A 20,835-nucleotide genomic window follows, 5' to 3' on the forward strand; every position below is an offset into this window, starting at 1 on the left:
GTTTGAATCTTTCCTTGATCAGTTTTCACCAGGGTGGATTTGATTTAAATCAATAGTAAAAACGCTTAATAAATCAACTTGATTTAAATCATAATTTTAAAGAGCATCTGTCATCTCTGTCCCACAGCAGTTTCTCCTCTGACCCACTGTTGACTCACTGACAGTCCCAATATTGTAGAATATACAGCCTCATGCTACATAACTAAGGTCCCTTTCATGCTGAATAAACTTAATTATTAATGTAACTTCAATAAAAAACTTTTAGGTAGATTTTTACTCCAAAAGCGTTTTATTAAAATAAATGTGATAAAAATAAAAAAGCTGATTTAAATGGGGGAAAAAAAGTCCAATTTAAAATCTGATCTTTTTTTAAAAAAAAATTAAAATTGATTTTTATCCATCCTGGTGTGGCCCCATAGTTTCTTCTCTGGCCTTCGGGTGCTTTGGAAAATTGTTTCCACCCCACCCTTTGTGACAGCCTCTCCTGTATTGGTAGACTGCTATCATGTCACACCTAGTTCTTGCCTTCCCTAGACTAGCCAGGCCAAATTCTTGTAACTGTTCTTCATACGTTTTAGCCTGTGAACCTTTGGTTTTGGCTTCCTTTCTTCTTCCTTTTTCTTTCCTTTCTCTAATCTCACCTGAGCTTCCTTTCTTGGTCCCAGTGTGATCGTTCCTTTTCAGAGTCAAGGGGAATGGCCACTGTTGGCCTAGAGAAAGCAAGTTTACAGCTCTATTAGGTATGTTTGCCTCAATGACTTATTTCTATGTGTAACACATGTATTTCTGAGCCAAGTAACACACTTGTAACACACATGAGCCAAGGTGGCGCAGTGGTTAAATGCAGCACTGCAGGCTACTGCTAGATCAGCAGGTCAGCGGTTCAAATCTCACCGGCTCAGGGTTGACTCAGCCTTCCATCCTTCCGAGGTGGGTAAAATGAGGACCCAGATTGTTGGGGGCAATATGCTGACTCTCTGTAAACCGCTTAGAGAGGCCTGTAAGGCCTATGAAGCGGTATATAAGTCTACTGCTATTGCTATTGCTATTGCTATTTCTACATTTATGTATGTATGTATATTCTACAGTATAGGGCATGGATTGTGATGCTCCCCAGCGCTAGCGAGAAAATAAAGATCCTTTTCTCAGGCGGTGTGGGGTTGAGTTTAAGGCTAACCCAGAAGGGATGGTGGCCTGGTGCTTGCTGCTTCTACTGGCTCAAGGAGAGGGACTTCAACCGAGTAGGGCTTCCGGTTTGCACATTGGGTTGTTTTTTGCCCACCAGACACTTTAGGGAAGACTCCGGAGGCCGAAAATGAAAGCCGAAGTCAGCTGGCCAGTGCCCGTATGCATGCTGAAGCTGACAGGGCAACACCTCGCCTCCAGGGGGCTGGACTAGAAGACCTCCAAGATCCCTTCCAACTCTGTTATTCTGTTCTGTTCTGTATTTTTGATTAGCATGAAAATGCATATGGCAGCCCAACTAATGGTGATTCTGCATGGCTTATAGCAATAATACCTTAATACAAAATCAAATAAGCACTATATGTTGCAAAATGCAAAACCTCCACATTTAACAGGTACTGTATTTTTCAGAGTATAAGATGCACTTCCCCTCTTTAAAAGAGGGAGAAAATTTGGGTGTGTTTTATACACCAAATGTAGTCCCGCCCACCTGCTGGCCCCCCGCCCTTTGGCCTCTTCCTCCTAGCAATTTTCCTCTTTGCAGCAAACAACAAACAGCCTGGTTAGTACAAGCAGCTGATGGTCAGATGGATTGGCCTCCCACCCATCAGCTGTTTCAGGCTGAAGGGATTTCCATTGCCTATCGCCGTCTCCACACGCCCTGTTTTCCACCCATTCTAATCTTCGCTGCCCGGAATGGGCAGAAAATGGGGTACAGAGAAGTCGAAAATGGGACACCAGAGGTTGAAAATGGGATGCGCGGAGGCAGCAATAGGCTATGGCAATCCCTGCGACCTCAAACAGTTGATTGTCAAGAGACCGATCCAACTGACAATCAGCTGCTTCTGCTAATCAGGCTGTGCTAAAATTGAAACTGAAACACTTTTCTGCTAGAAGGCAGAAGTAGATTTTTTTCCTTTATGCCAATCAGGCTAAACTGAAACTGAAACAGACTGTTTGCTGTTTGCTGCAAGGAGGCAAATTGCTGGGAGGCAGAGGCAGATTTTTTTGTTTCACCCACCCCAAAGTTAGGAGCATCCAATACTTCAGTGTCTTATACTCTGAAAAATACGGTACTAAGCCCTGCAAATTCAGCACACTTCTATCAAGGTTGATGGCCTTTGGATCGTCTGAGAATTCCAAAAAGGCGAGTCTTGCTTTTGTTCAAATTAGAAGTCAACCAGGCCTTCTGGCCTTACTAACTACATTCATGCTCGGTGCTATTCCTTCTCCAAACTGGCAATCTTTCTCCTTGAAAGGAGTTAAATTGTAGAAGTTAACTGCAGGATTAGCGGCAACTAAATTTGATAATTAAATGTGTAGAGTGCCTCAAGCAACTTGCACAAGGACAGCCCATGGGCGGCAGTTTTGGGGATTCATCTCTTTTTTGTCTCATTGATTTAAACTATTTATGAAGCCATTCATGTTATAACAAAGACTAGCCATCTCCCAATGAATAATTAACTTTAAAACCGTATTAAAACCAAATACATATGAACAAACAGATACCAATCAAGTGATCACGTAACCCCAGGAGACTGTGACTGTCACAAATGTGAGTCAATTGCCATGGGTCCCTACTTTGATTGTGTGACCATGGGGATTCTGTAAGGGTGGTAAGTGAAAAACGGTCACAAGTCACCTTTTCAGCGCTGTCTAACTTCAAATGGTCATTAATGAAATGTTATGTCCAATACTACGGGAAAGTAATTGGGTATCGTAGTATGGATGGCTTCTCCTAGGGCACTGTGCCAAAAGTGGGGGAAGCGCAGGGGAATCGTGCACGGGCATGTCACACCCATAATGCTATGCGCATGACCCCAATGTGCATGCATGCGGTCTCCCCGTGCATACATGCATGTGACCAGTGCTCCCCCCCCGCTTTTGACACACTTTTTTGCCCTCCCCAGGCTCCAGAGGCTTTCTAGGAGCCTAGGGAGGGCGAAAACAGCCTCCTCCACCCACCCCCAGAGGCCCTCTGGAGGCTTCAAGAGCTTCCCTGAAGCCTCCGGAGTGCAAAAAAATTGGCCCTAGAGGCAAACCAGAAGTCACTTCTGGTTTACTCATAGGCCCATTTTTTGCCCTCCAGAGCCTTCAGGGAACCCTCCTGAAGGCTTCTGAATGCTCCAGAGGGCAAAAAACGGCCATACAAGTAAACCGGAAGTCCATTCTCAAACTTCCGCTTTGCCTATAGGGCTGGGTTTTTGTGCTCTGGAGGCTTCAAGAAAGCCTCTGGAGAGCAAAAAACGACCAAAAAAAGGCCGAAGTCAGCTGACCGGTGTGCGCATGCGCACAGGAGCTGACAGAACAACGCTTCGCGTTCCCTAACAAATGGTTCCGATAGCTTCGCAATCACGGTCCTAGGGCTTTCAGATAGATGTTCACAATCAGCATCAAAAGCCTTGAGCACTGAGGCACTGTAAATTGCAGGGATCAAGATTCGGTCCTCTTCTATCCACATGGACTGGAACCGGGGATAGAAGCAGAAGTAGAACCACGGTAATAAAGCTCCTCCCATTTCCTCTCTCCAAAGCCTGTCCAGGAGGAGGTCATGGTCATTGTTATTGATACCAGATGAAAGGTCTAGGAAGGACATAATTACTGTATCCCATCTATCTCAAACCCTCCAACAGTCCATGAGAATGACGTTTTGGTGATGTGCCCCGGCCTGAAGCCAGACTGAGAAGGGCCCAGTGTCTTTCCTCCTGCACAGCCCTTTCTCCAGGTGGCAAAATCAGAGCTGGAAGCAGAGATTGAATTGAAGTCCCAAGCTGCCAACTTTTCATTGCCCTCTTCAGCTGTACCTGTAAGTGATCTTAATCTGCAGCAAAGCCTTGAACTGCTCTGCCAGGAAAACCTCTCATGGTTTTCTTATGCATTACAAACTGCTGTTGAAGGCATAAAGCCAGTCAGGATGCTAACTGTCCAGAAGGGAGGTTTTCAGCAGTTATCCTGCACACTCCTCTAACCTCTCCGAGGAAAAGGTGGCTGGAACCAAGGGAGGTGCACTTTATTTTTTCCTATTTGCACGTCATTTCAAGCCCCCCACTCCACCCCCGAAAGGGAGCTTTCCTTTGGTCTAGTTGCCGTTTCTGTCAAATGAATCTTTGGGCTCAGGTCCAGGGACAATGAAGGCTCTCTTGGAGGACCTGGAAGAAAAAGTTTGGGGATGGAACCTCAGGGAGAAAAGCTATCGATGAGCTCCATGGGAGTCGAATAGGACTTGATGGTCCACACAAGGAAGCACCGAATCAATGAGAACATCTTCAAACGCCTTAAGATAGAACGAGCATGTTCTTCCGCCTTATATCGCTAGATGGCGCGCTACAGAGAGGCAACACTCGGTACAGGGGCGACAGAACCATTCTAGGGAAGGCTGAGATTGAACGGGATAAAACGATAGAACAACAGCGGATGTAAAGACGAGGAGGCGAATGGCAGAGCAACTTCCTCTTCCGGTTCACCCACGGGAGGATAATGGCCTCAGCGGAGCCTCTTATGCCACTTGGAGGGTCGAAGCTGCTCCTGGGAGGTGAGTGGAGGGAAGGTGGGAGGAGAAGCCTGGAGAAAGTCGGACCTTTTGGCTTCCTCCACGGCCTGGAAGCAGCAAAGGGGCAATGATGAAACATTTGGGCTTGTGCTGCTGCATATTCTTTCCCTTCCCAAATTTTATTCCTCTGGGGCTGCACGATTTAAAACTTCTGCCTGTGATTTTTCTGCTGGGAGATTTAAAAATTATATTTATTTCATATTTCTCTAACGCCCATTTTAAATACCAGCTTTCACGTACCTGTTCATTGTGATTTTTATTGCCATCTGGTTGTCCTGGCAAACGAGGAGGTTCATGGGCAAAATAGACCCTTTATATCTTGAATAGGAGGTGGGCACCTTTTCATCTATTAGGGTCCACTCCCCCCCCTTTCTAAACTTAGATCAAACAATTTGAGCAAATGTATTTTGAGATATTTTGGGACATTTTGCACACCGAGATACACATAGATTGTCTACATTATCCACAGGTGTGTATTTCTGTGTTCACATGCGTGCTTACTTGAATGTATTTACTCAAGTCAATAATTAAATGGAATATTATACATCTGCTTGAGGAGGGACCTGGACTAGAAGACCTCCAAGGTCCCTTTCAACTCTATTTTGATTGACTGATAGATTGAAAAAGAATTTTATGAAGGCGTCAATATTTGAACTTGTTAGGCTTCTGTATGCCAAATCAATCATAATTAATATCAGAGGTTAAAATAGGATTGTAGTGTTTGTTTTTCCATGCTAATATATGGGATGGGGTGTTGTGTTTTCTTTTGCTGCTTTCATATGTCCTGCAGCCATTTTTTAAACGATAATGAAACTAATGCATTTATATTAATCTTACAGAGAGAGAAGGTGCCAAGAAGAGCACTCTGGACAACACAGAATGAGATGCAGCATTAAAGTGCAAAATAAACCATCATTCAAAATATTTTCCAATTCCCCTGGAAAGTTTAAAAACTCTTCTTCCTCAGCAGATGAGAGACGAGGGGAAAAATAACAAGAACAACATTTTCAACTGAAAAAAAATAGAGCAAATGGAACTGGGAAAAAAATTAAATGAGAAATCAAAGAGGATAATATTTAAATAAAGAAAAAGTGAGGAACAATTTGAAGTCAGTAGGAAGAAAAAGGTTCCATGTATAGCCAAAACAGGCATTAATTAAAGCCTTTCGGTAAGGAAAGAATGTTTGAACCAAACAACCACCAGGCAAGAGATGAGAAATATTTTTCGATGCCTCAAGAATTTAGAAGTATCAGCGTTGGGGAAAAAAAACCAAACTGCCTAATGTGGGACAAAAACAGTTTGCAGATCACGTCTGATTCTGCACAACAGGATCAATCCAGTGAAAAGCCATACAAATGTTTGGAGTGTGGCAAAAGCTTTTCTCGGAAAACCTTCCTCATGATTCATGAAAGAACCCATACTGGAGAGAAGCTCTACCAGTGCTCCCAATGTGGCAAAAGATTTAGCATTCATTCCAATCTGGTGAGACACAAGAGGATTCACACAGGAGAAAAACCGTACAAGTGCTTGGATTGTGGGAAAAGTTTCCGTTGGAATTCCAACCTGGTGGCCCACCAAAGGACACACACAGGAGTGAAACCATATAAATGTCCTGTTTGTGGGAAATGTTTCATTCGGAATTCCCACCTGGTGATACACCAGAGAACTCATACAGGAGAAAAACCATTTCAGTGCCAGGATTGTGGGAAACGTTTCCGTGAAAATTTCCACCTAGTGAAACACCAGAGAATTCACACAGGAGAAAAACCATTTCAGTGTCCGGATTGTGGGAAAAGTTTCCGTGAAAATTGCCACCTGGTGGAACACCAGACAACACACACAGGAGAGAAACCATATAAATGTCCTGTTTGTGGGAAAAGTTTCATTCGGAATTCCCACTTGGTGATACACCAGAGAATTCACACAGGAGAAAAACCATATGAGTGCCTGGATTGTGGGAAATGTTTCAGTCAGAATTCCTACCTAGTGAACCACAAGAGGACTCACACTGGAGAGAAACTCTTTGAATGTCCTATTTGTGGGAAGAGTTTCAGTCAAAATTCCCACCTGGTGGAACACCAGACGACACATACAGGAGAAAAACCATATGAGTGCCTGGATTGTGGAAAACGTTTCATTCAGAGTTCCTACCTAGTAAAACACCAGAGGATTCACACAGGAGAAAAACCGTATGAATGCCTAGATTGTGGGGAAAGTTTCCGTTGGAATTCCCAGCTGGTGGAACATCAGACGACACACACAGGGGAGAAACCATATCAATGTCCTGTTTGTGGGAAAAGTTTCGTTCGGAATTCCCACCTGGTGATACACCAGAGAATTCACACAGGAGAAAAACCGTTTCAGTGTCCGGATTGTGGGAAACGTTTCCATGAAAATTCTCATCTGGTGGAACATCAGACGACACACACAGGAGAGAAACCATATAAATGTCCTATTTGTGAGAAAGGTTTCATTCGGAATTCCCACCTGGTGATACACCAGAGAACCCACACAGGAGAAAAACCATATCAATGTCCGGATTGTGGGAAAAGTTTCCGTTGGAATTCCAACCTGGTGGTACACCACAGGACACACACAGGAGAGAAACCGTATAAATGTAGTGATTGTGGAAAAGATTTCAATCAGAGTTCTAAGCTTGTGAGACACCAGAGAACTCACACAGGAGTAAAACCATTTCAATGTCCGGATTGTGGAAGAAGTTTCAGTCAGAATTCCAACCTAATGATACACCAAAGAACTCACACTGGAAAAAAGATGTATCAGTGTCTGGATTGTGGGAAAAGTTTCCAGCAGAATTCTAAGTTTATGATGCACCAGAGGACTCACACGGGAGAGAAGCCATATGAGTGTCTATATTGTGGAAAAAGTTTCCAGCAGAATTCTAAGCTTGTGATGCACCAGAGGACTCACACGGGAGAGAAACCATATCAGTGTCTGGATTGTGGGAAAGGTTTCAATTGGAATTCCGAGTTGGAAGTACACCGGAGGACTCACACAGGAGAAAAACCATATGAGTGTCCAGATTGTGGGAAAGATTTCAGTATCAGGTCTAGCCTTATAAATCATGTAAGAGTACACACAGGGGAGAAACCATATGAGTGTCCAGTTTGTGGGAAAGATTTCAGTCATAATTCAAACCTATTGATACACCGGAGGACTCACACTGGAGAAAAACCATATGAGTGTCCGGATTGTGGGAAACGTTTCCAGCAGAATTCTAAGCTTGTTATACACCAGAGGATTCACACTGGAGAGAAACCATATAAGTGTCGAGATTGTGGGAAAGGTTTCAATTGGAATTCCCAGTTGGAAATACACCAGAGGACACACACAAGGGAGAAACCGTTCAAGTGTCCCAATTGTGGGAAAGATTTCAGTATTAGGTCTAGCCTTATAAATCATGTAAGGTTACACACAGGGGAGAAACCATTCGAGTGTCCAGATTGTGGGAAGTGTTTCACACAAAAGTCCTCTCTTATTGCACACAAGAAATTCCATATGAAGCAAAATTTGGTATCTGTAGAGGAAGCTTGAATTTCATTTCTCTTCTCTCTTTGGAAGCCCAGTTGAGAAATTAACCATTTTATTTCTTGCCTTATTCTTTTTAGTCAAACATGTCTTGGTATCAAACATGTGTGGGGAGATCTTCTCTTCCTTTCTCTGGAGTTGTGTGGTTGTTCCTTTTCCCTATGTCGAGGGAAATTGCCATGCTGCGCCAGAGAAAAAGCTCTTAGATCTCTATTAGGTATATTTGCCACCTTGAGGTATTTCTACATCTAATTAAGGTGGGATATAAATATGTATGTATATATGCATTTTTATTAAGAATTTGTGTATTGCAACCCAACACAAGTTGACTCCACACGGCTTACAGCAATAAAATACAGAAACCAATCAACCCCATATGTAGCAAATAGCAAAAAGCTTGACATTTGGCATAATCCCACACCATTACATTCCCCACCATCATTTCCTACCAGACTGAAAAGGGATCAGGTGTCTTCCTCCTGCACAGCCCTTTCTCCAGGTGGCAAAGTCAGGGCTGCAAGCAGAGAGTGAGATGTAGTCCCAAGGTGCCAACCTTTTATTGCCCTCTTCAGTTGCAGTTAGAAAAGATCTGAATCCGCAGCAATGCCCTAAACTCCCCCACCAGGAAAACCTCTCATGACTTAACTGCTGGTAAAGGCATCAAGCTGTCAAGGATGCCAACTGTCCAGAAAGGGGGAAATTACCCTTCCAGACGTCTCCTGAAATGGAAAATAATATGGGTGGTTCTCAGGTTGCAATGGCAATTAGTGTTAGTGCTGTCAACCCTGAAGCCATTTTGGAAACACTATATGGCTGCCCCAGCAAGGCTGCTTGGAGCTGTGGGAATGGGAGGTGGGAATAAGAGACATCTGGGGATCTGTAGCCAAAATAAAATTTATTCTCCTGGGAACTAAGGACGTTCTCACCAGGTGCTGGGAAGGGCTGGACTGAAACAGCTGGAGTTGGGACTGTGACCTGGCTGGACCATGTGATTGACACGTGGACTGGGGGGGGGGAAGAACTTTGATTTTTAATGTGGGTGGGGAAAACCAGATGTGCCAATATGACCTGCCTAATAAATCTTTGAGGAGCAGTTTGGCTTCGGAGTTTTGATTGCATTGGGTCTGTTACTTGGAACCCTGACAAGAGCTGCTTCATCAGGAGACAACTGGACTTTCTGGCTTGTCTTTGAAGACATTTCTCTTCTCATCCAAGAAGCTTCTTCAGGTCTGACTGGATGGTGGGGGGTGGGTGGAAGGATTCCCAGTCCTTGCAGACAGCTGTTCATTTGCATTCTTTTGGGGAGTCTTTGAGGCCTCCTGGAGGTTTATCTGTGTCCTCAGGCTCACCTGAGTAGTGCAAATGGGTATAGAGACTTCCTGGCGGCAGGATGTTTTCTGTCCTGTGTCCCTTCACTGTTTCAAGACAGGCGCAGGCTGTTGGAGGTGAGTGTTGTCCTATGTTGCCAAATTGAAATGAAATGCTTCCTACAATTTTCCCGGAAATCCATTGAAATCATGGTTGACTGAGAATGTACATATTGGTGCCAGATTTTCCATTGCTAAGAAAGGATGGATATTGAAGATATTAATAGAGAGGTTTTGTGGGGGAAATTAGACAAGTGATAAATCAACTATATTCAGAGAATAATGCAAGTATAGCCATAAATGATGGTGTTACACAAGCAATAACCTTAAGCCTGGAAACGAGAGAGGGTTGCCCTTTATCCCTAGTTTTATTTGCATTATTGATGGAGGTTTTGGCAAGTGCAATTAGGGAAGATTAATTGATTAAGTTGGTGTACAGAAGAAAACTAAAATAAACTTATGTGCAGATCAGGGGTGGGTTCCTGCCAGTTCTAACCTATAGAAGAGGTTCCACAAATCTATAGTGCCATTTAGAACCGTTCCAGCTCCCTCCCCCTGCCCATCCGCACATCATCAAGATGAAGAGCCAGAGGAGGAATTCTGGGAGTTGAAGTCCACAAGTCTTAAAGCTGTCAAGTTTGAACATCCCTGGGTTTTTTTTTTCTAAAGGGTTAGGGGTGCAAGGGTCTTGTAACTTGACCGCTTTAAGACTTCCATGCCTCAAATGCCAGAGTTTCTGAGCCAACATTTTGGTTGCTAAGCAAGAGCGTTGTTAAGTGAGTTTCACCACATTTTACAAGTTGGTCACGCCCATCCAGTCACATGACTGCCAAGCCACTCCCATCCGGTGACATGGATGGCAAGCCTCTCCCACAAAGCAGGCCACACCTACAGAAGAGGTTCTAAAAAATTTTGAAACCCACCACTCGTGCAGATGATACATTATTAACATTTCAAAATCCTGTAGTTATAGACAGGATATATTTACACCTGAATGAATTTGAGAAATGTAGTGGATTACAAACAAACTGGGGAAAATCAGAAATGATGTTATATAACCATAGTAAAGATAAAGTGGAGATAGTGAAAGGGAAATATAAATTAAAAATGGTAGTTAGCATTAAATGTTTAGGTATTGACATCCCCCAAAACATTCAAGAGTTAAAGAAAATAAATTATGAAAAGTTAAAGATAAAAGATAAAACAGATAAATATGAGAAAGTAAGATTATCGTGGTTTGGAAGAATTGCAATGATAAAAATAAAAGTTTTACCAAAAATTTTTTTGGGGATGATCCCAATTAAATTCTCAGATCAAGAGGTGTATTGTAATGGAGGTAAGAGAGCAAGAATAAGTAAAGCATTATGATATGAACCATTTAAAAAAGGTGGGCTGGGTCTTCCGAATATTAGAAATTATTGGGTAGCTAATCAGTTAGTTGTATCCTTTTCAGTAGGCAATGGTGATAGCTGAAACTATGGTGCTGGAAGGTGGCAAACTTGCATAGCAAGCACGCCAGGTAGCTGGTGAACATGGGCCTTTTTTGGATGTGCTTCAGATCTAGTTTGAGGATGATTCTCGCGCACAGCAGACGGAAGGAGACCTCCTAGCAGCAAAGGGGCCGTCCAACTGGAATACGTGCAGAGGTTCTGTCGGGTTGCCAAGCAAGCTGAGGTCCTGGCCAGAAAGGCTGTTGGTCCATCAATTCAGGGTAGGGTTGGGCCATGGTCTATGGCAGGCTTGTTTTTACTGACGTCTCCTGTGTTGGCTGCAACAGGTTCCAGGCAGTCATTGAGCTGGATGTGGGATTACAGGAGTTCTGACCCAAGGGGACCAGAAGGCTCTGGAGAGGCCGAGTGGCGGAACGCATGCCATCCCCAGTACCCCGGGGATGTCTGTGCGGCCTCTACGATGGTGTTTCCAGTGTAGCCAAATGGGACAGCGCACCGCTGAATGCACAGCCTTGTTACCGCAGTTGCTACTGTTACCAGCAAGAACACACAACCGCCCTGACGGACCCCCCCCCCCCCCCGAGAGATCCCGGGAAACATAGCAGGCGGAGTCCTTGTTGACAACCTCCGAGTAGGGGGATGTGATGGCGGTGGGGAAGTTCCCAGCGGTGACTTACAACAGTGAGGGTGAGAGGCGGGAGCGCCCCATTGTAAGCGACCCCATCCATCTTTTTCATCATTCCCATCACCATGGTGGGGCCTCAATCAGCACAGTGTGCGGAGTAAGGGGCACTGATAGACACGGGGTGTACCTGATGCTTCATTAGCTAATCAGAGGTTGCCACTTTAGAGATCTGGGTGAGGGAGATGGCCAACCGAGTTAGGTTTGAGCAGGTGGATGGTTCCTTGCAGAGGTAGAGGGAAGCTGGGCTATTTGGGAGAAGGAGGATTTTGCTCTGCACTGGGTGTTGATGATGTAGCAGCATCTGTTGGAGGGGGGTCATAAATCCATTCGAGGTCTGGATCGACCATAAAAACCTGAAGGCTCTCCAGATGACATAGCCGTTATCTGCAAAGCAAGTGCAATGGGCACAGTATTTTCAATGGTTTGGTTCCAATTGAAGTACATCCCTGCGGGTAAAAACATCCAACATGCCTTGTCAGAAATGCCGCAATATAATAGTCACCGTGAGGAAGCAATCCACACCATCATTCCGCCCTCCCAACAAGCAGCACAGGTGACAGCCGAGACCCCGGGGGACGACTTAATGCCTGAACTATGCGCTGCACTATTGACCGACTCGTGGTTTCAGGAGGACCAGCAACTAGTTTGCCTTTGCCAGAAATGGCAACTAAACCAAACGAAAGCTCCCTTTTAGGGTGGGGGAGGCGGTAGAGATGAGGTGCAAATAGGAAAAGAGAGAGTGCACCTCTCTTGGTTCTAGCCACTTTTTGCTCGGGGGGGGGGGGAGTGTGCAGGATAACTGCTGATAAATTTGTCTCTGCAAAGTAGCAAACCTGTTAAGACGGTAGCTTGTCTCTTCTGCGATTTTATTTCTCTTACTTCCCAATTTAATTATCAAGCCGGGTATTTCTTCTTTGTGCCCCATCTTTGCTTAGCAATGGATATTCCAGGGCCAATTGGTATTACAATCAGACCACCCACCCTTATTCCTTTTCCAAGCTCAGGAGAGGGTTGGAAGAGTCATTTCCCCCCTTCATGGACAGTTAGCATCCTGGCCGGCTTTATGCCTTCAACAGCAGTTTGTAATGTTTAAGAAAACCATGTTTTCCTGGCAGAGCGGTTCAAGGCTTTGCTGCAGATTAAGATCACTTATAAGTTCAGCTGAAGAGGGCAAGGAAAGGTTGGCAGCCTGGGAGTCCTGGGACTGTTGGAGGGTTGAGATAGATGGGATACAGTCATTATGTCCTTCCTAGATCTTTCATCTGGTGTCAATAAAAATGACCGTGGCATCCTCCTGGACAGGCTTTGGAGAGAGGAAACGGAAAGAGCTTTATTACTGTGGTTCTACCTCTATGCCCGGTTCCAGTCCATGTGGGTAGAAGAGGGGCTGAATCTTGATGCCTGCAATTTGAGATGCCTCAGGGCTCAAGGCTTTCGATGCTTGCTTGTTAACATCTACCTGAAACTGCTAGGAGAAGCCATCCATACTAAGATACCCAATAATGTACAGGACATAACATTTCATTTAGTGACCATTTGAAGTTAGACAGCACTGAAAAGGTGACTTACGACATTCCACACTTACCGCCATTGCAGCATCCCCATGGTCACGTGATCAAACTAAGTACGCTTGGCAAATGACGTAGTGTCCTGGGGTCATGTGACCACCTTTTGTGACTTGAGCTGGCCCACAAACTGGGGGTCCTCCAGCACTCACAGCTCTTGCTTGAGGAGGTCATGGCTGGGGAGGCCCTTTGCACAGATTCATCTGGTGCACCAATTGTTCCCTTTCCCGGACCGGGAGGCCTTGCACAGTGGATCATTCATTCCCTGGTCACTTCCTTTTTGGATTACTACCCTGGGTCCCCCAGAAACTTCAAGTGGTCCAGGACTCAACAGCCCACACAGTAATGGGAGAACCTAGATTGCTCGGGTAACACCTTTGTTGTCTGAGCTACGCTGGATTCTTTCCTTTAAAGTGCAATTGAAGATCCTGGTCATCACATTTAGATATTTCTTTATAACAATAGCATTTAGAATTATACACCACCCACAGTGCTTTAAAGCACTCTCAATTTACAGTGTCAGAATATTGTCCCAAATATGGCTCCTCATTTTACCAATCTCAGAAGGATGGAAGATTGAGTCAACCTCGAGCCCTGTCTGGATCGAACTCCGGGCTGTGGGCAGAGTCAGCCAGGAATATTGCATTCTATCCACTGAGCCACCAGGGCACCTGTCACTATTGTCCCACCTTTATTATTCTTGCACCCACCTGTCCTACCAGATCAGATAGGCTGCGCACCCTTCTAGCCCCTTCCTTTAAATATTGCCATGTGATAGGAGCTAGGAAGTGAGCCTTTTGTGTTGCAGACTCTTCCCCCTGAAGCTCAGCAGGCCTTTATCCTCCTAGTCTTCCGTAAAATAAGGAAGATCTAGCTGTCCCCCTAAGCACTGGGATAAGAAGAGATGTCCACACATCAGAAGCTTGATTTGGTATCTGGTTTTTCTTTATATGTATGTTTTTAATACAGTTTTTAAGTTAATTATTCATTGGGAGATGGTTAGCCTTTGTTATAATATAGATGGCTACATAAATATTTTAAATCAATGAGAGGAAAAAGAGATGAATCCCAAAAACTGCCCCCCTTTGGCTGTCCTTATGCAAATTGCTTGAGACACTCTACACATTTAATTATCAAATTTACTTGCTGCTAATTCTGCAGTCAACTTCTCCAAATTAATTCCTTTCAAGGAGAATGATTACCAGTTTGGAGAAGGAATAGCACCGAGCATGAATGTAGTTAGTAAGGCTAGAAGGCCCGGTTGAACAAAAGGAAGAATCACCTTTTTGCAATTCCCAGATGATCCAAAAGCGATCAACGTTGATAGAAGTATGCTACATTGCAGGACAAGTACATGTTAAATGTCGAGGTTTTGCATTTTGCAATATATAGTGTTTATTGGGTTTTGTATTAAGGTTTTATTGCTGTAAATCATACAGAGTCACCATTAGTTGGGTTGCCATATACATTTTCATGCTAAGCAAAAATACAGAACAGAATAAAAGGGTTGGAAGGGATCTTGGAGGTCTTCTAGTCCAACCCCCTGCTCAGGCAGGGGACCCTATACTATTGTGGTATATACATACTCATACATTACATGTTTGTATCCCCCTGTATTACATATACAAATTAGTCAAGGCAGCAAATATACCTAACACAGCTCCAAACTCGCTTTCTCTGGCCCAACAATGGCATTTCCCCTTCACTCCGTGAAAGGGAACGATAGCACTGGGCCAAAGAAAGTTAGCTCAGATGATATTAGAGAAAGGAAAGAAGAAAGAGAAAGGAAGCTCAGATGATATTAGGGAATGGAAAGAAAAAGGAAGAAGAAAGGAAGACGAGACCAAAGGCTTGTAGGCTAAAACGTATGAAGAATGGTTACAAGAATTCAGCATGGATAGTCTAGGGAAAGACAAGAACCAGGTGTGACATGGTAGAAGTCTTCCAATATATGAGAAGCTGTCACAAAAGGTCTGTGTGTATGTGTGTGACAATTTTCCAAAGCACCAGAAAGCCAGAGAAGAAACTGCGTGAACACTGATCCAGAAAAGATTCAAACTAGAAATAAAGAGAATTTTAAGACAGTCAGAACAATCAACCAACTGATGGGCCAATCCTGTGACTAGAGCTCTGGAATATGGGACTGGCCAGGCAGCTTGAGGGGGCTGGAAATCTATGCTGTAGAGGGTGATATGTGCAACTTGCCACTTTGCAAGAGGTGCAATGTGCAAGGAGTAATGCAGCACTCGTCGGCTGGAACAAAGTAAAGGTCCCTTTGCGGCAAGGGGGGGGCAGTGGCGCAGGTGGCCCGAAGCAATGAGTGTTGGCAATCCGCAACTCTTTCATCCCCCTGCTGTGTCTCCCTGTTGGCTGAACCCACTAGTGGTTGGCCTTGCCCTCCCCGCCCAGTCACTCCTCGCCTGGCCTGAGAGGGGCAATGGCGGCTCAATATTCCATAGCGGCAGTGAAGAGCCCCTGTAATTGTTTCATCTCTTGCTGGGTCTTGTGGGCGGTTCTTCCAGCCCTTTTTGGTGCTCAGTCATTCGAGGAGACGCCAGATTTCCTCTCCGCCCTGAGACACTGGCCCAGCTCGGCCGTTTCTCTCTGCCGTTGCTGTTGGCACCTCCATGGCCCATCCACTGCTCTTGCAGCACCTTGCACAGCATAGTTAAATCTGGCATGGTTCACAATGGGGGAGATGGCATCTGTTCCTCCTGGAGCCCATTATAAGGTGGAACATCAGCTGCAACCAGGTTGGGCGAGTGTCTCGGGGTGGAGAGCAGGTCGTGTGTCTCCCCGAGTGACCAAGGTCCAGCACCAACAAAAGTCGAAGAAGCACCAGCAAGACCAAGAGAGTGCCGGAGAATCAGAATGAGAGAGAGAGAGACAGAGAGATAGAAAGAGAGAGAGAGAGAGAGATGAGAGAGACAGAGAGAGAGAACTGTTTCCCATAGAAAAGACAACGTCGGGAGCCACAAAAACTGGATAGGCATGGCTGGGGTTATGTAACTGGGTGGGAGTGGAGTTGGTCATTCCCACCCAGGTTTTGTGGCTCCTTGTGTTTTGCTTTCTGTGGTAAACGGATCAAATGGCTCTTTTGAGTGTTTAAGGTTGCAGAAAGAGGCGCCAAGATAAGAGCTTAAATGACCCCATCCCATCACTGGGAGTCCAGGCGCTTCAGCGAGCGGCGCACTGGATTTGTTCCGCGGGACTTAAAATTATGAATTTAGTGGTCCATGAGGTCCGAGAAATATGTGACCCCTGCTCTGGTGTGCTTTCAACTCAGAATTCCAATTGAAACCTCTCCCACAATCTGGACACTTATATGGTTTCTCTCCAGTGTGAGTCCTCCGGTGTATCACCAGGGTCGAATTCTGACTGAACATTTTCCCACAATCTTGACACTCATATGGTTTCTCTCCCGTGTGAGTCCTCTGGTGTATCACAAGTTTTGAATTCTGCTGGAAACTTTTCCCACAATCCAGACACTGATACGGCTTTTCTCCAGTGTGAGTTCTCTGGTGTATCATCAGGTTGGAATTCTGACTGAAACATTTCCCACAATCCGGACACTGAAATGGTTTTACTCCTGTGTGAGTTCTCTGGTGTATCACAAGCTTAGAACTCTGCTTGAAACCTTTTCCACAATCACTACATTTATACGGTTTCTCTCCTGTGTGTGTCCTGTGGTGTTCCACCAGGTTGGAATTACAACGGAATCTTTTCCCACAATCTAGGCACTCATACGGTTTTTCTCCTGTGTGAGTCCACTGGTGTTTCACTAGGCAGGAACTCTGAATGAAGCATTTCCCACAATCCAGGCATTGATATTGTTTTTCTTCTGTGTGAGTTCTCTGGTGTTTCAACAGGCTGGAATTCAGACAGAAACTTTTCCCACAATCAGGACATTTGTACGGTTTCTCTCCTGTATGTGTCATCTGGTGTTCCGCCAGGTGGGAATTTTGACTGAAATGTTTCCCACAAACAGTACATTCAAAGACTTTTTCCCCATTGTGACTCCTCTTGTGTTTCACCAGGCAGGAACTCCGACTGAAACATTTCCCACAATCCAGGCACTGATATGGTTTTTCTCCTGTGTGAGTTCTCTGGTGTATCACAAGGTGGGAACTCCGAATAAAACCTTTCCCACAAACAAGACATTTATATGGTTTCTCTCCTGTGTGTGTCATCTGGTGTCCCACCAGGTGGGAACTTTGACTGAAACTTTTCCCACAATCCAGACACTGAAATGGTTTTACTCCTGTGTGAGTTCTCTGGTGTATCACAAGCTTAGAACTCTGCTTGAAACCTTTTCCACAATCACTACATTTATAGGGTTCCTCTCCAGTGTGCGTCCTATAGTGTTCCACCAGGTTGGAATTCCAACGGAAACTTTTCCCACAATCCAAGCACTTAAATGGTTTTTCTCCGCACATGGTAACTTTTTCTTCCTACCGACTTCACGTTGTTCTTTACTTTTCCTTTATTTAAATATTGGCGTCCTTGATTTTTCATTTAATGTGTTTTTTCAGTTCCATGTGCTCTATTTTTTCCAGCTTAAAACTTCGTTCTTGTTATTCTTTCCCTTGTCTCTCATCTGCTGAGGAAGAAGAGTTTTTAAACTTTCCGGAGAAATTGGAAAATATTTTGAATGATGGCTTATCTTGCACTTTAACGCTGCTCCTCATTTTCTGTTGTCCAGAGTGCTCTTCTTGGCATCCTCTCTCTCTGTAAGAGTAATATAAACGGGTTAGTTTCATTATTGTTTAAAAATGGCTGCAGGACATGTGAAATTAGCAAAAAGAAATCCCCATCCCTTATATTAGTAATGATTAATTTGGCATACAAAGCCTAACAAGATTCAAGTTCAAACAGCGATACCATCATGAAATACTCTTTTACAATCAATCAGTCAATCAATCACAGTAGAGTTGAAAGGGATCTTAGAGGTCTTTTAGTCCAGCTCCCTCCTCAAGCAGATATATGGTATGATATTCCACTTAAATTTTTGACTTGAGTAAATACACTCATGTATGCATGAATATGAGCACAGAATTACACATCAGTGAATGTTTGAATATAGAATAGAATAAGATAGATAAGAATAGAATACTTTCTTGGCCAAGTGTAATTGGACACACAAGGAATTTGTCTTTGGTGTATATGCTCTCAGTGTACATAAGAGAATAAAATACCTTCATCACGAGAAAATGTAACAAAACTTATTGATAGTCAAGATTACTAATAAACTATCAAATCATGTTAGGAAACAATTAAAAACAATATGAATTGTAAGTTACAAGCAACATGGCAATATAAAGTTGGAAGAGACAGATACTAGTAAGGAAGAGAATAATAATAGTAACATAGTCTTAGTAGATAATTTGACAGTGTTGTAGGAATTAATAGTTAAGCAGAAAAACTGTCCTTATGTCTTAGTTGTTCTGGTGTGCAGTGCCCTATAGCATCATTTTGAGGGTAGAAGTTGAAACAATTTATGTCCAGGATGTGAGGGGTCTGTAGATATTTTCACAGCCCTCTTTTTGACTCATGCAGTGTACAGGTCCTCTATGGAAGGTTGGTAGCAATTGTTTTTTTCTGCAGTCGCTCAAATTGTTTGATCTAAATTTAGAAAGGGGGGAGGGAGCCCTAATATATGAAAAGGTGCCCAACTCCTATTTAAGATATAAAGCGTCTGTTTTGCCCATTAAACTCCTCGCTTCCCAGGAAAACCAAATAATAAATCACAAGAAATCAAAAGGTAGGTGAAAGCTGGGGTTTTAAATGGGCGTTAGAGAAATATGAAATAAATGGTATTTTTAAATCCCAGCAGAAAATCACAGGCAGAAGTTTTAAATCGAGCAGTCCCAGAGGAATAAAATTTGGGAAGGGAAAAAATATGCAGCAAAAGCCACCATGTTTCAGCCTCCATGCTTCCGCTGCTTCTACACCGTGGAGAAACCGAAAGGGCCCGACTTCCTCCCGGCTTCTCCTCCGTCCTTCCCGCTACTCACCTCCCAGCAGCCGCTTCGACCCTCCAAACAGCACGAGAAGCTCGGCCGACGTGGCTGAGCCGGAAAAGGAAATCTTCTGCCCTTTCGCCTCCTCTCCTCCACATCTTCTCTAGCAATCCACTACTCTATCGTTTCAGCCCGTTCTATCAATCTCAGCCTTTCCTAGAATAGCTGTCGCCGCTGTACCGAGTGTTGACTCTCTGTAGCGCGCCATCTACCGACACATGGCGAAAGAACATGCTCGTTCTATCCTAAGGCGTTTGAAGATGTTCTCACTCATTCCGTGGTTCCTTATATGCCATCAAGTTCTATTCGATTCCCATGGAGCCCATCAATAGCTTTTCTCCCAGACGATCCATCCCTAAAACGTTTCTTTCAGGTCCCCCAAGAGGACATTCATTGTCCCTGGAGCTGAAGCTTCCTTTGCTAGAAGCTGCAACTAAATCAAAGGAAAGTTCCCTTTCGGGGGTGGGTGGGTGGCTAGAAACGACGTGCAAATAGGAAAAGAGATCGTGCACCTCCCTTGGTTCCAGCCACCTTTTCCTCGGGGGGGGGGGGGAGTGTGCAAGATAACTGCTGGAAATTTGTCTCTACAAAGTAGCAAACCTGTTAAGACTGTAGCTTGTCTCTTCTGCAATTTTGTTTTCTCTTACTTCCCAATTTAGTTATCAAGCTGAGTATTTCTTCTTGGTGCCCCATCCTTACTTACCAATGGATATTCCGGGGCAAATTGATATTGCAACCAGAGAACCACCCCTGTTTCTTTTCCAAGCCCAAGAGAGGACTGGAAGAGTATTTCCCCTCCCTTCTGGACAGCATCCTGGCTGGCTTTATACCTTCAACAGCAGTTTGTAACAATAAGAAAACCACGAGAGATTTTCCTGGCAGAGCAGTTCAAGGCATTGCTGCAGATTAAGATCACTTATAAATTCAGCTGAAGAGGGCAAGGAAAGGTTGGCAGCCTTCGACTTCAACTCACCGTCTACTTGCAGCTCTGACTTTGCCACCCAGAGAAAGGGACAGGAGGGAAGACATTGGGCCCTTCTCAGTCTGGCTTCAGGCCGGGGTAAATCACCAAAATGTCATTGGTTGCAATTCTCATGGACTGTTGGAGGGTTTGAGATAGATGGGATACAGTCATTATGTCCTTCCTAGATCTTTCATCTAGTGTCAATATAAATGACTATGACATCCTCCTGGACAGGTTTTGGAGACAGGAAATGGGAGGAGCTTTATTACTGTGGTTCTACCTCTATGCCCGGTTCCAGTCCATGTGGGTAGAAGAGGGGCCGAATCTTGACCCCTGCAATTTGAGGTGCCTCAGGGCTCAAAGCTTTCAATACTGATTGTTAACATCTAGCTGAAACTGCTAGGAGAACCTATCCATAGTATGATACACAATTATGTACAGGTAGTCTTGGACATAACATTTCATTTACTGACCATTTGAAGTTAGACAGCACTGAAAA

The 20,835-nt window shown here is 44.3% G+C and overlaps 2 protein-coding genes across 2 annotated transcripts; one reads left to right on the forward strand and one right to left on the reverse strand.

The window, feature by feature from the left end:
• Positions 1–5,995: 5,995 nt before the first annotated feature.
• LOC148047662 (uncharacterized) lies at positions 5,996–9,377 on the forward strand. Its single transcript, XM_087711618.1, has one exon. The coding sequence runs from the start codon at positions 6,017–6,019 to the stop codon at positions 8,288–8,290; it is 2,274 nt and encodes a 757-aa protein (XP_087567744.1). The 5' UTR covers positions 5,996–6,016; the 3' UTR covers positions 8,291–9,377.
• A 6,930-nt stretch (positions 9,378–16,307) lies between these two features.
• LOC148047663 (uncharacterized) lies at positions 16,308–19,442 on the reverse strand. Its single transcript, XM_087711712.1, has 2 exons — positions 19,367–19,442; positions 16,308–18,080 (listed from the first exon to the last, which is right to left on the reverse strand). The coding sequence occupies exon 2, from the start codon at positions 17,786–17,788 to the stop codon at positions 16,571–16,573; it is 1,218 nt and encodes a 405-aa protein (XP_087567838.1). The 5' UTR covers positions 17,789–18,080; positions 19,367–19,442; the 3' UTR covers positions 16,308–16,570.
• Positions 19,443–20,835: the final 1,393 nt, after the last annotated feature.

This window comes from Thamnophis sirtalis, unplaced genomic scaffold, assembly GCF_051295495.1.
Source record: "Thamnophis sirtalis isolate CommonGarterSnake01/CBP01778 unplaced genomic scaffold, rThaSir2_p1.2 scaffold_3, whole genome shotgun sequence".
NCBI lineage: Eukaryota > Metazoa > Chordata > Lepidosauria > Squamata > Natricidae > Thamnophis > Thamnophis sirtalis.

What these genes read in the sequence shown, in the direction of transcription:
- LOC148047662 (XM_087711618.1), top strand. Translation starts at nt 6,017, where the DNA reads ATGTGGGACAAAAACAGTTTGCAGATCACGTCTGATTCTGCACAACAG.
- LOC148047663 (XM_087711712.1), bottom strand. Translation starts at nt 17,788, where the DNA reads ATGTGCGGAGAAAAACCATTTAAGTGCTTGGATTGTGGGAAAAGTTTC.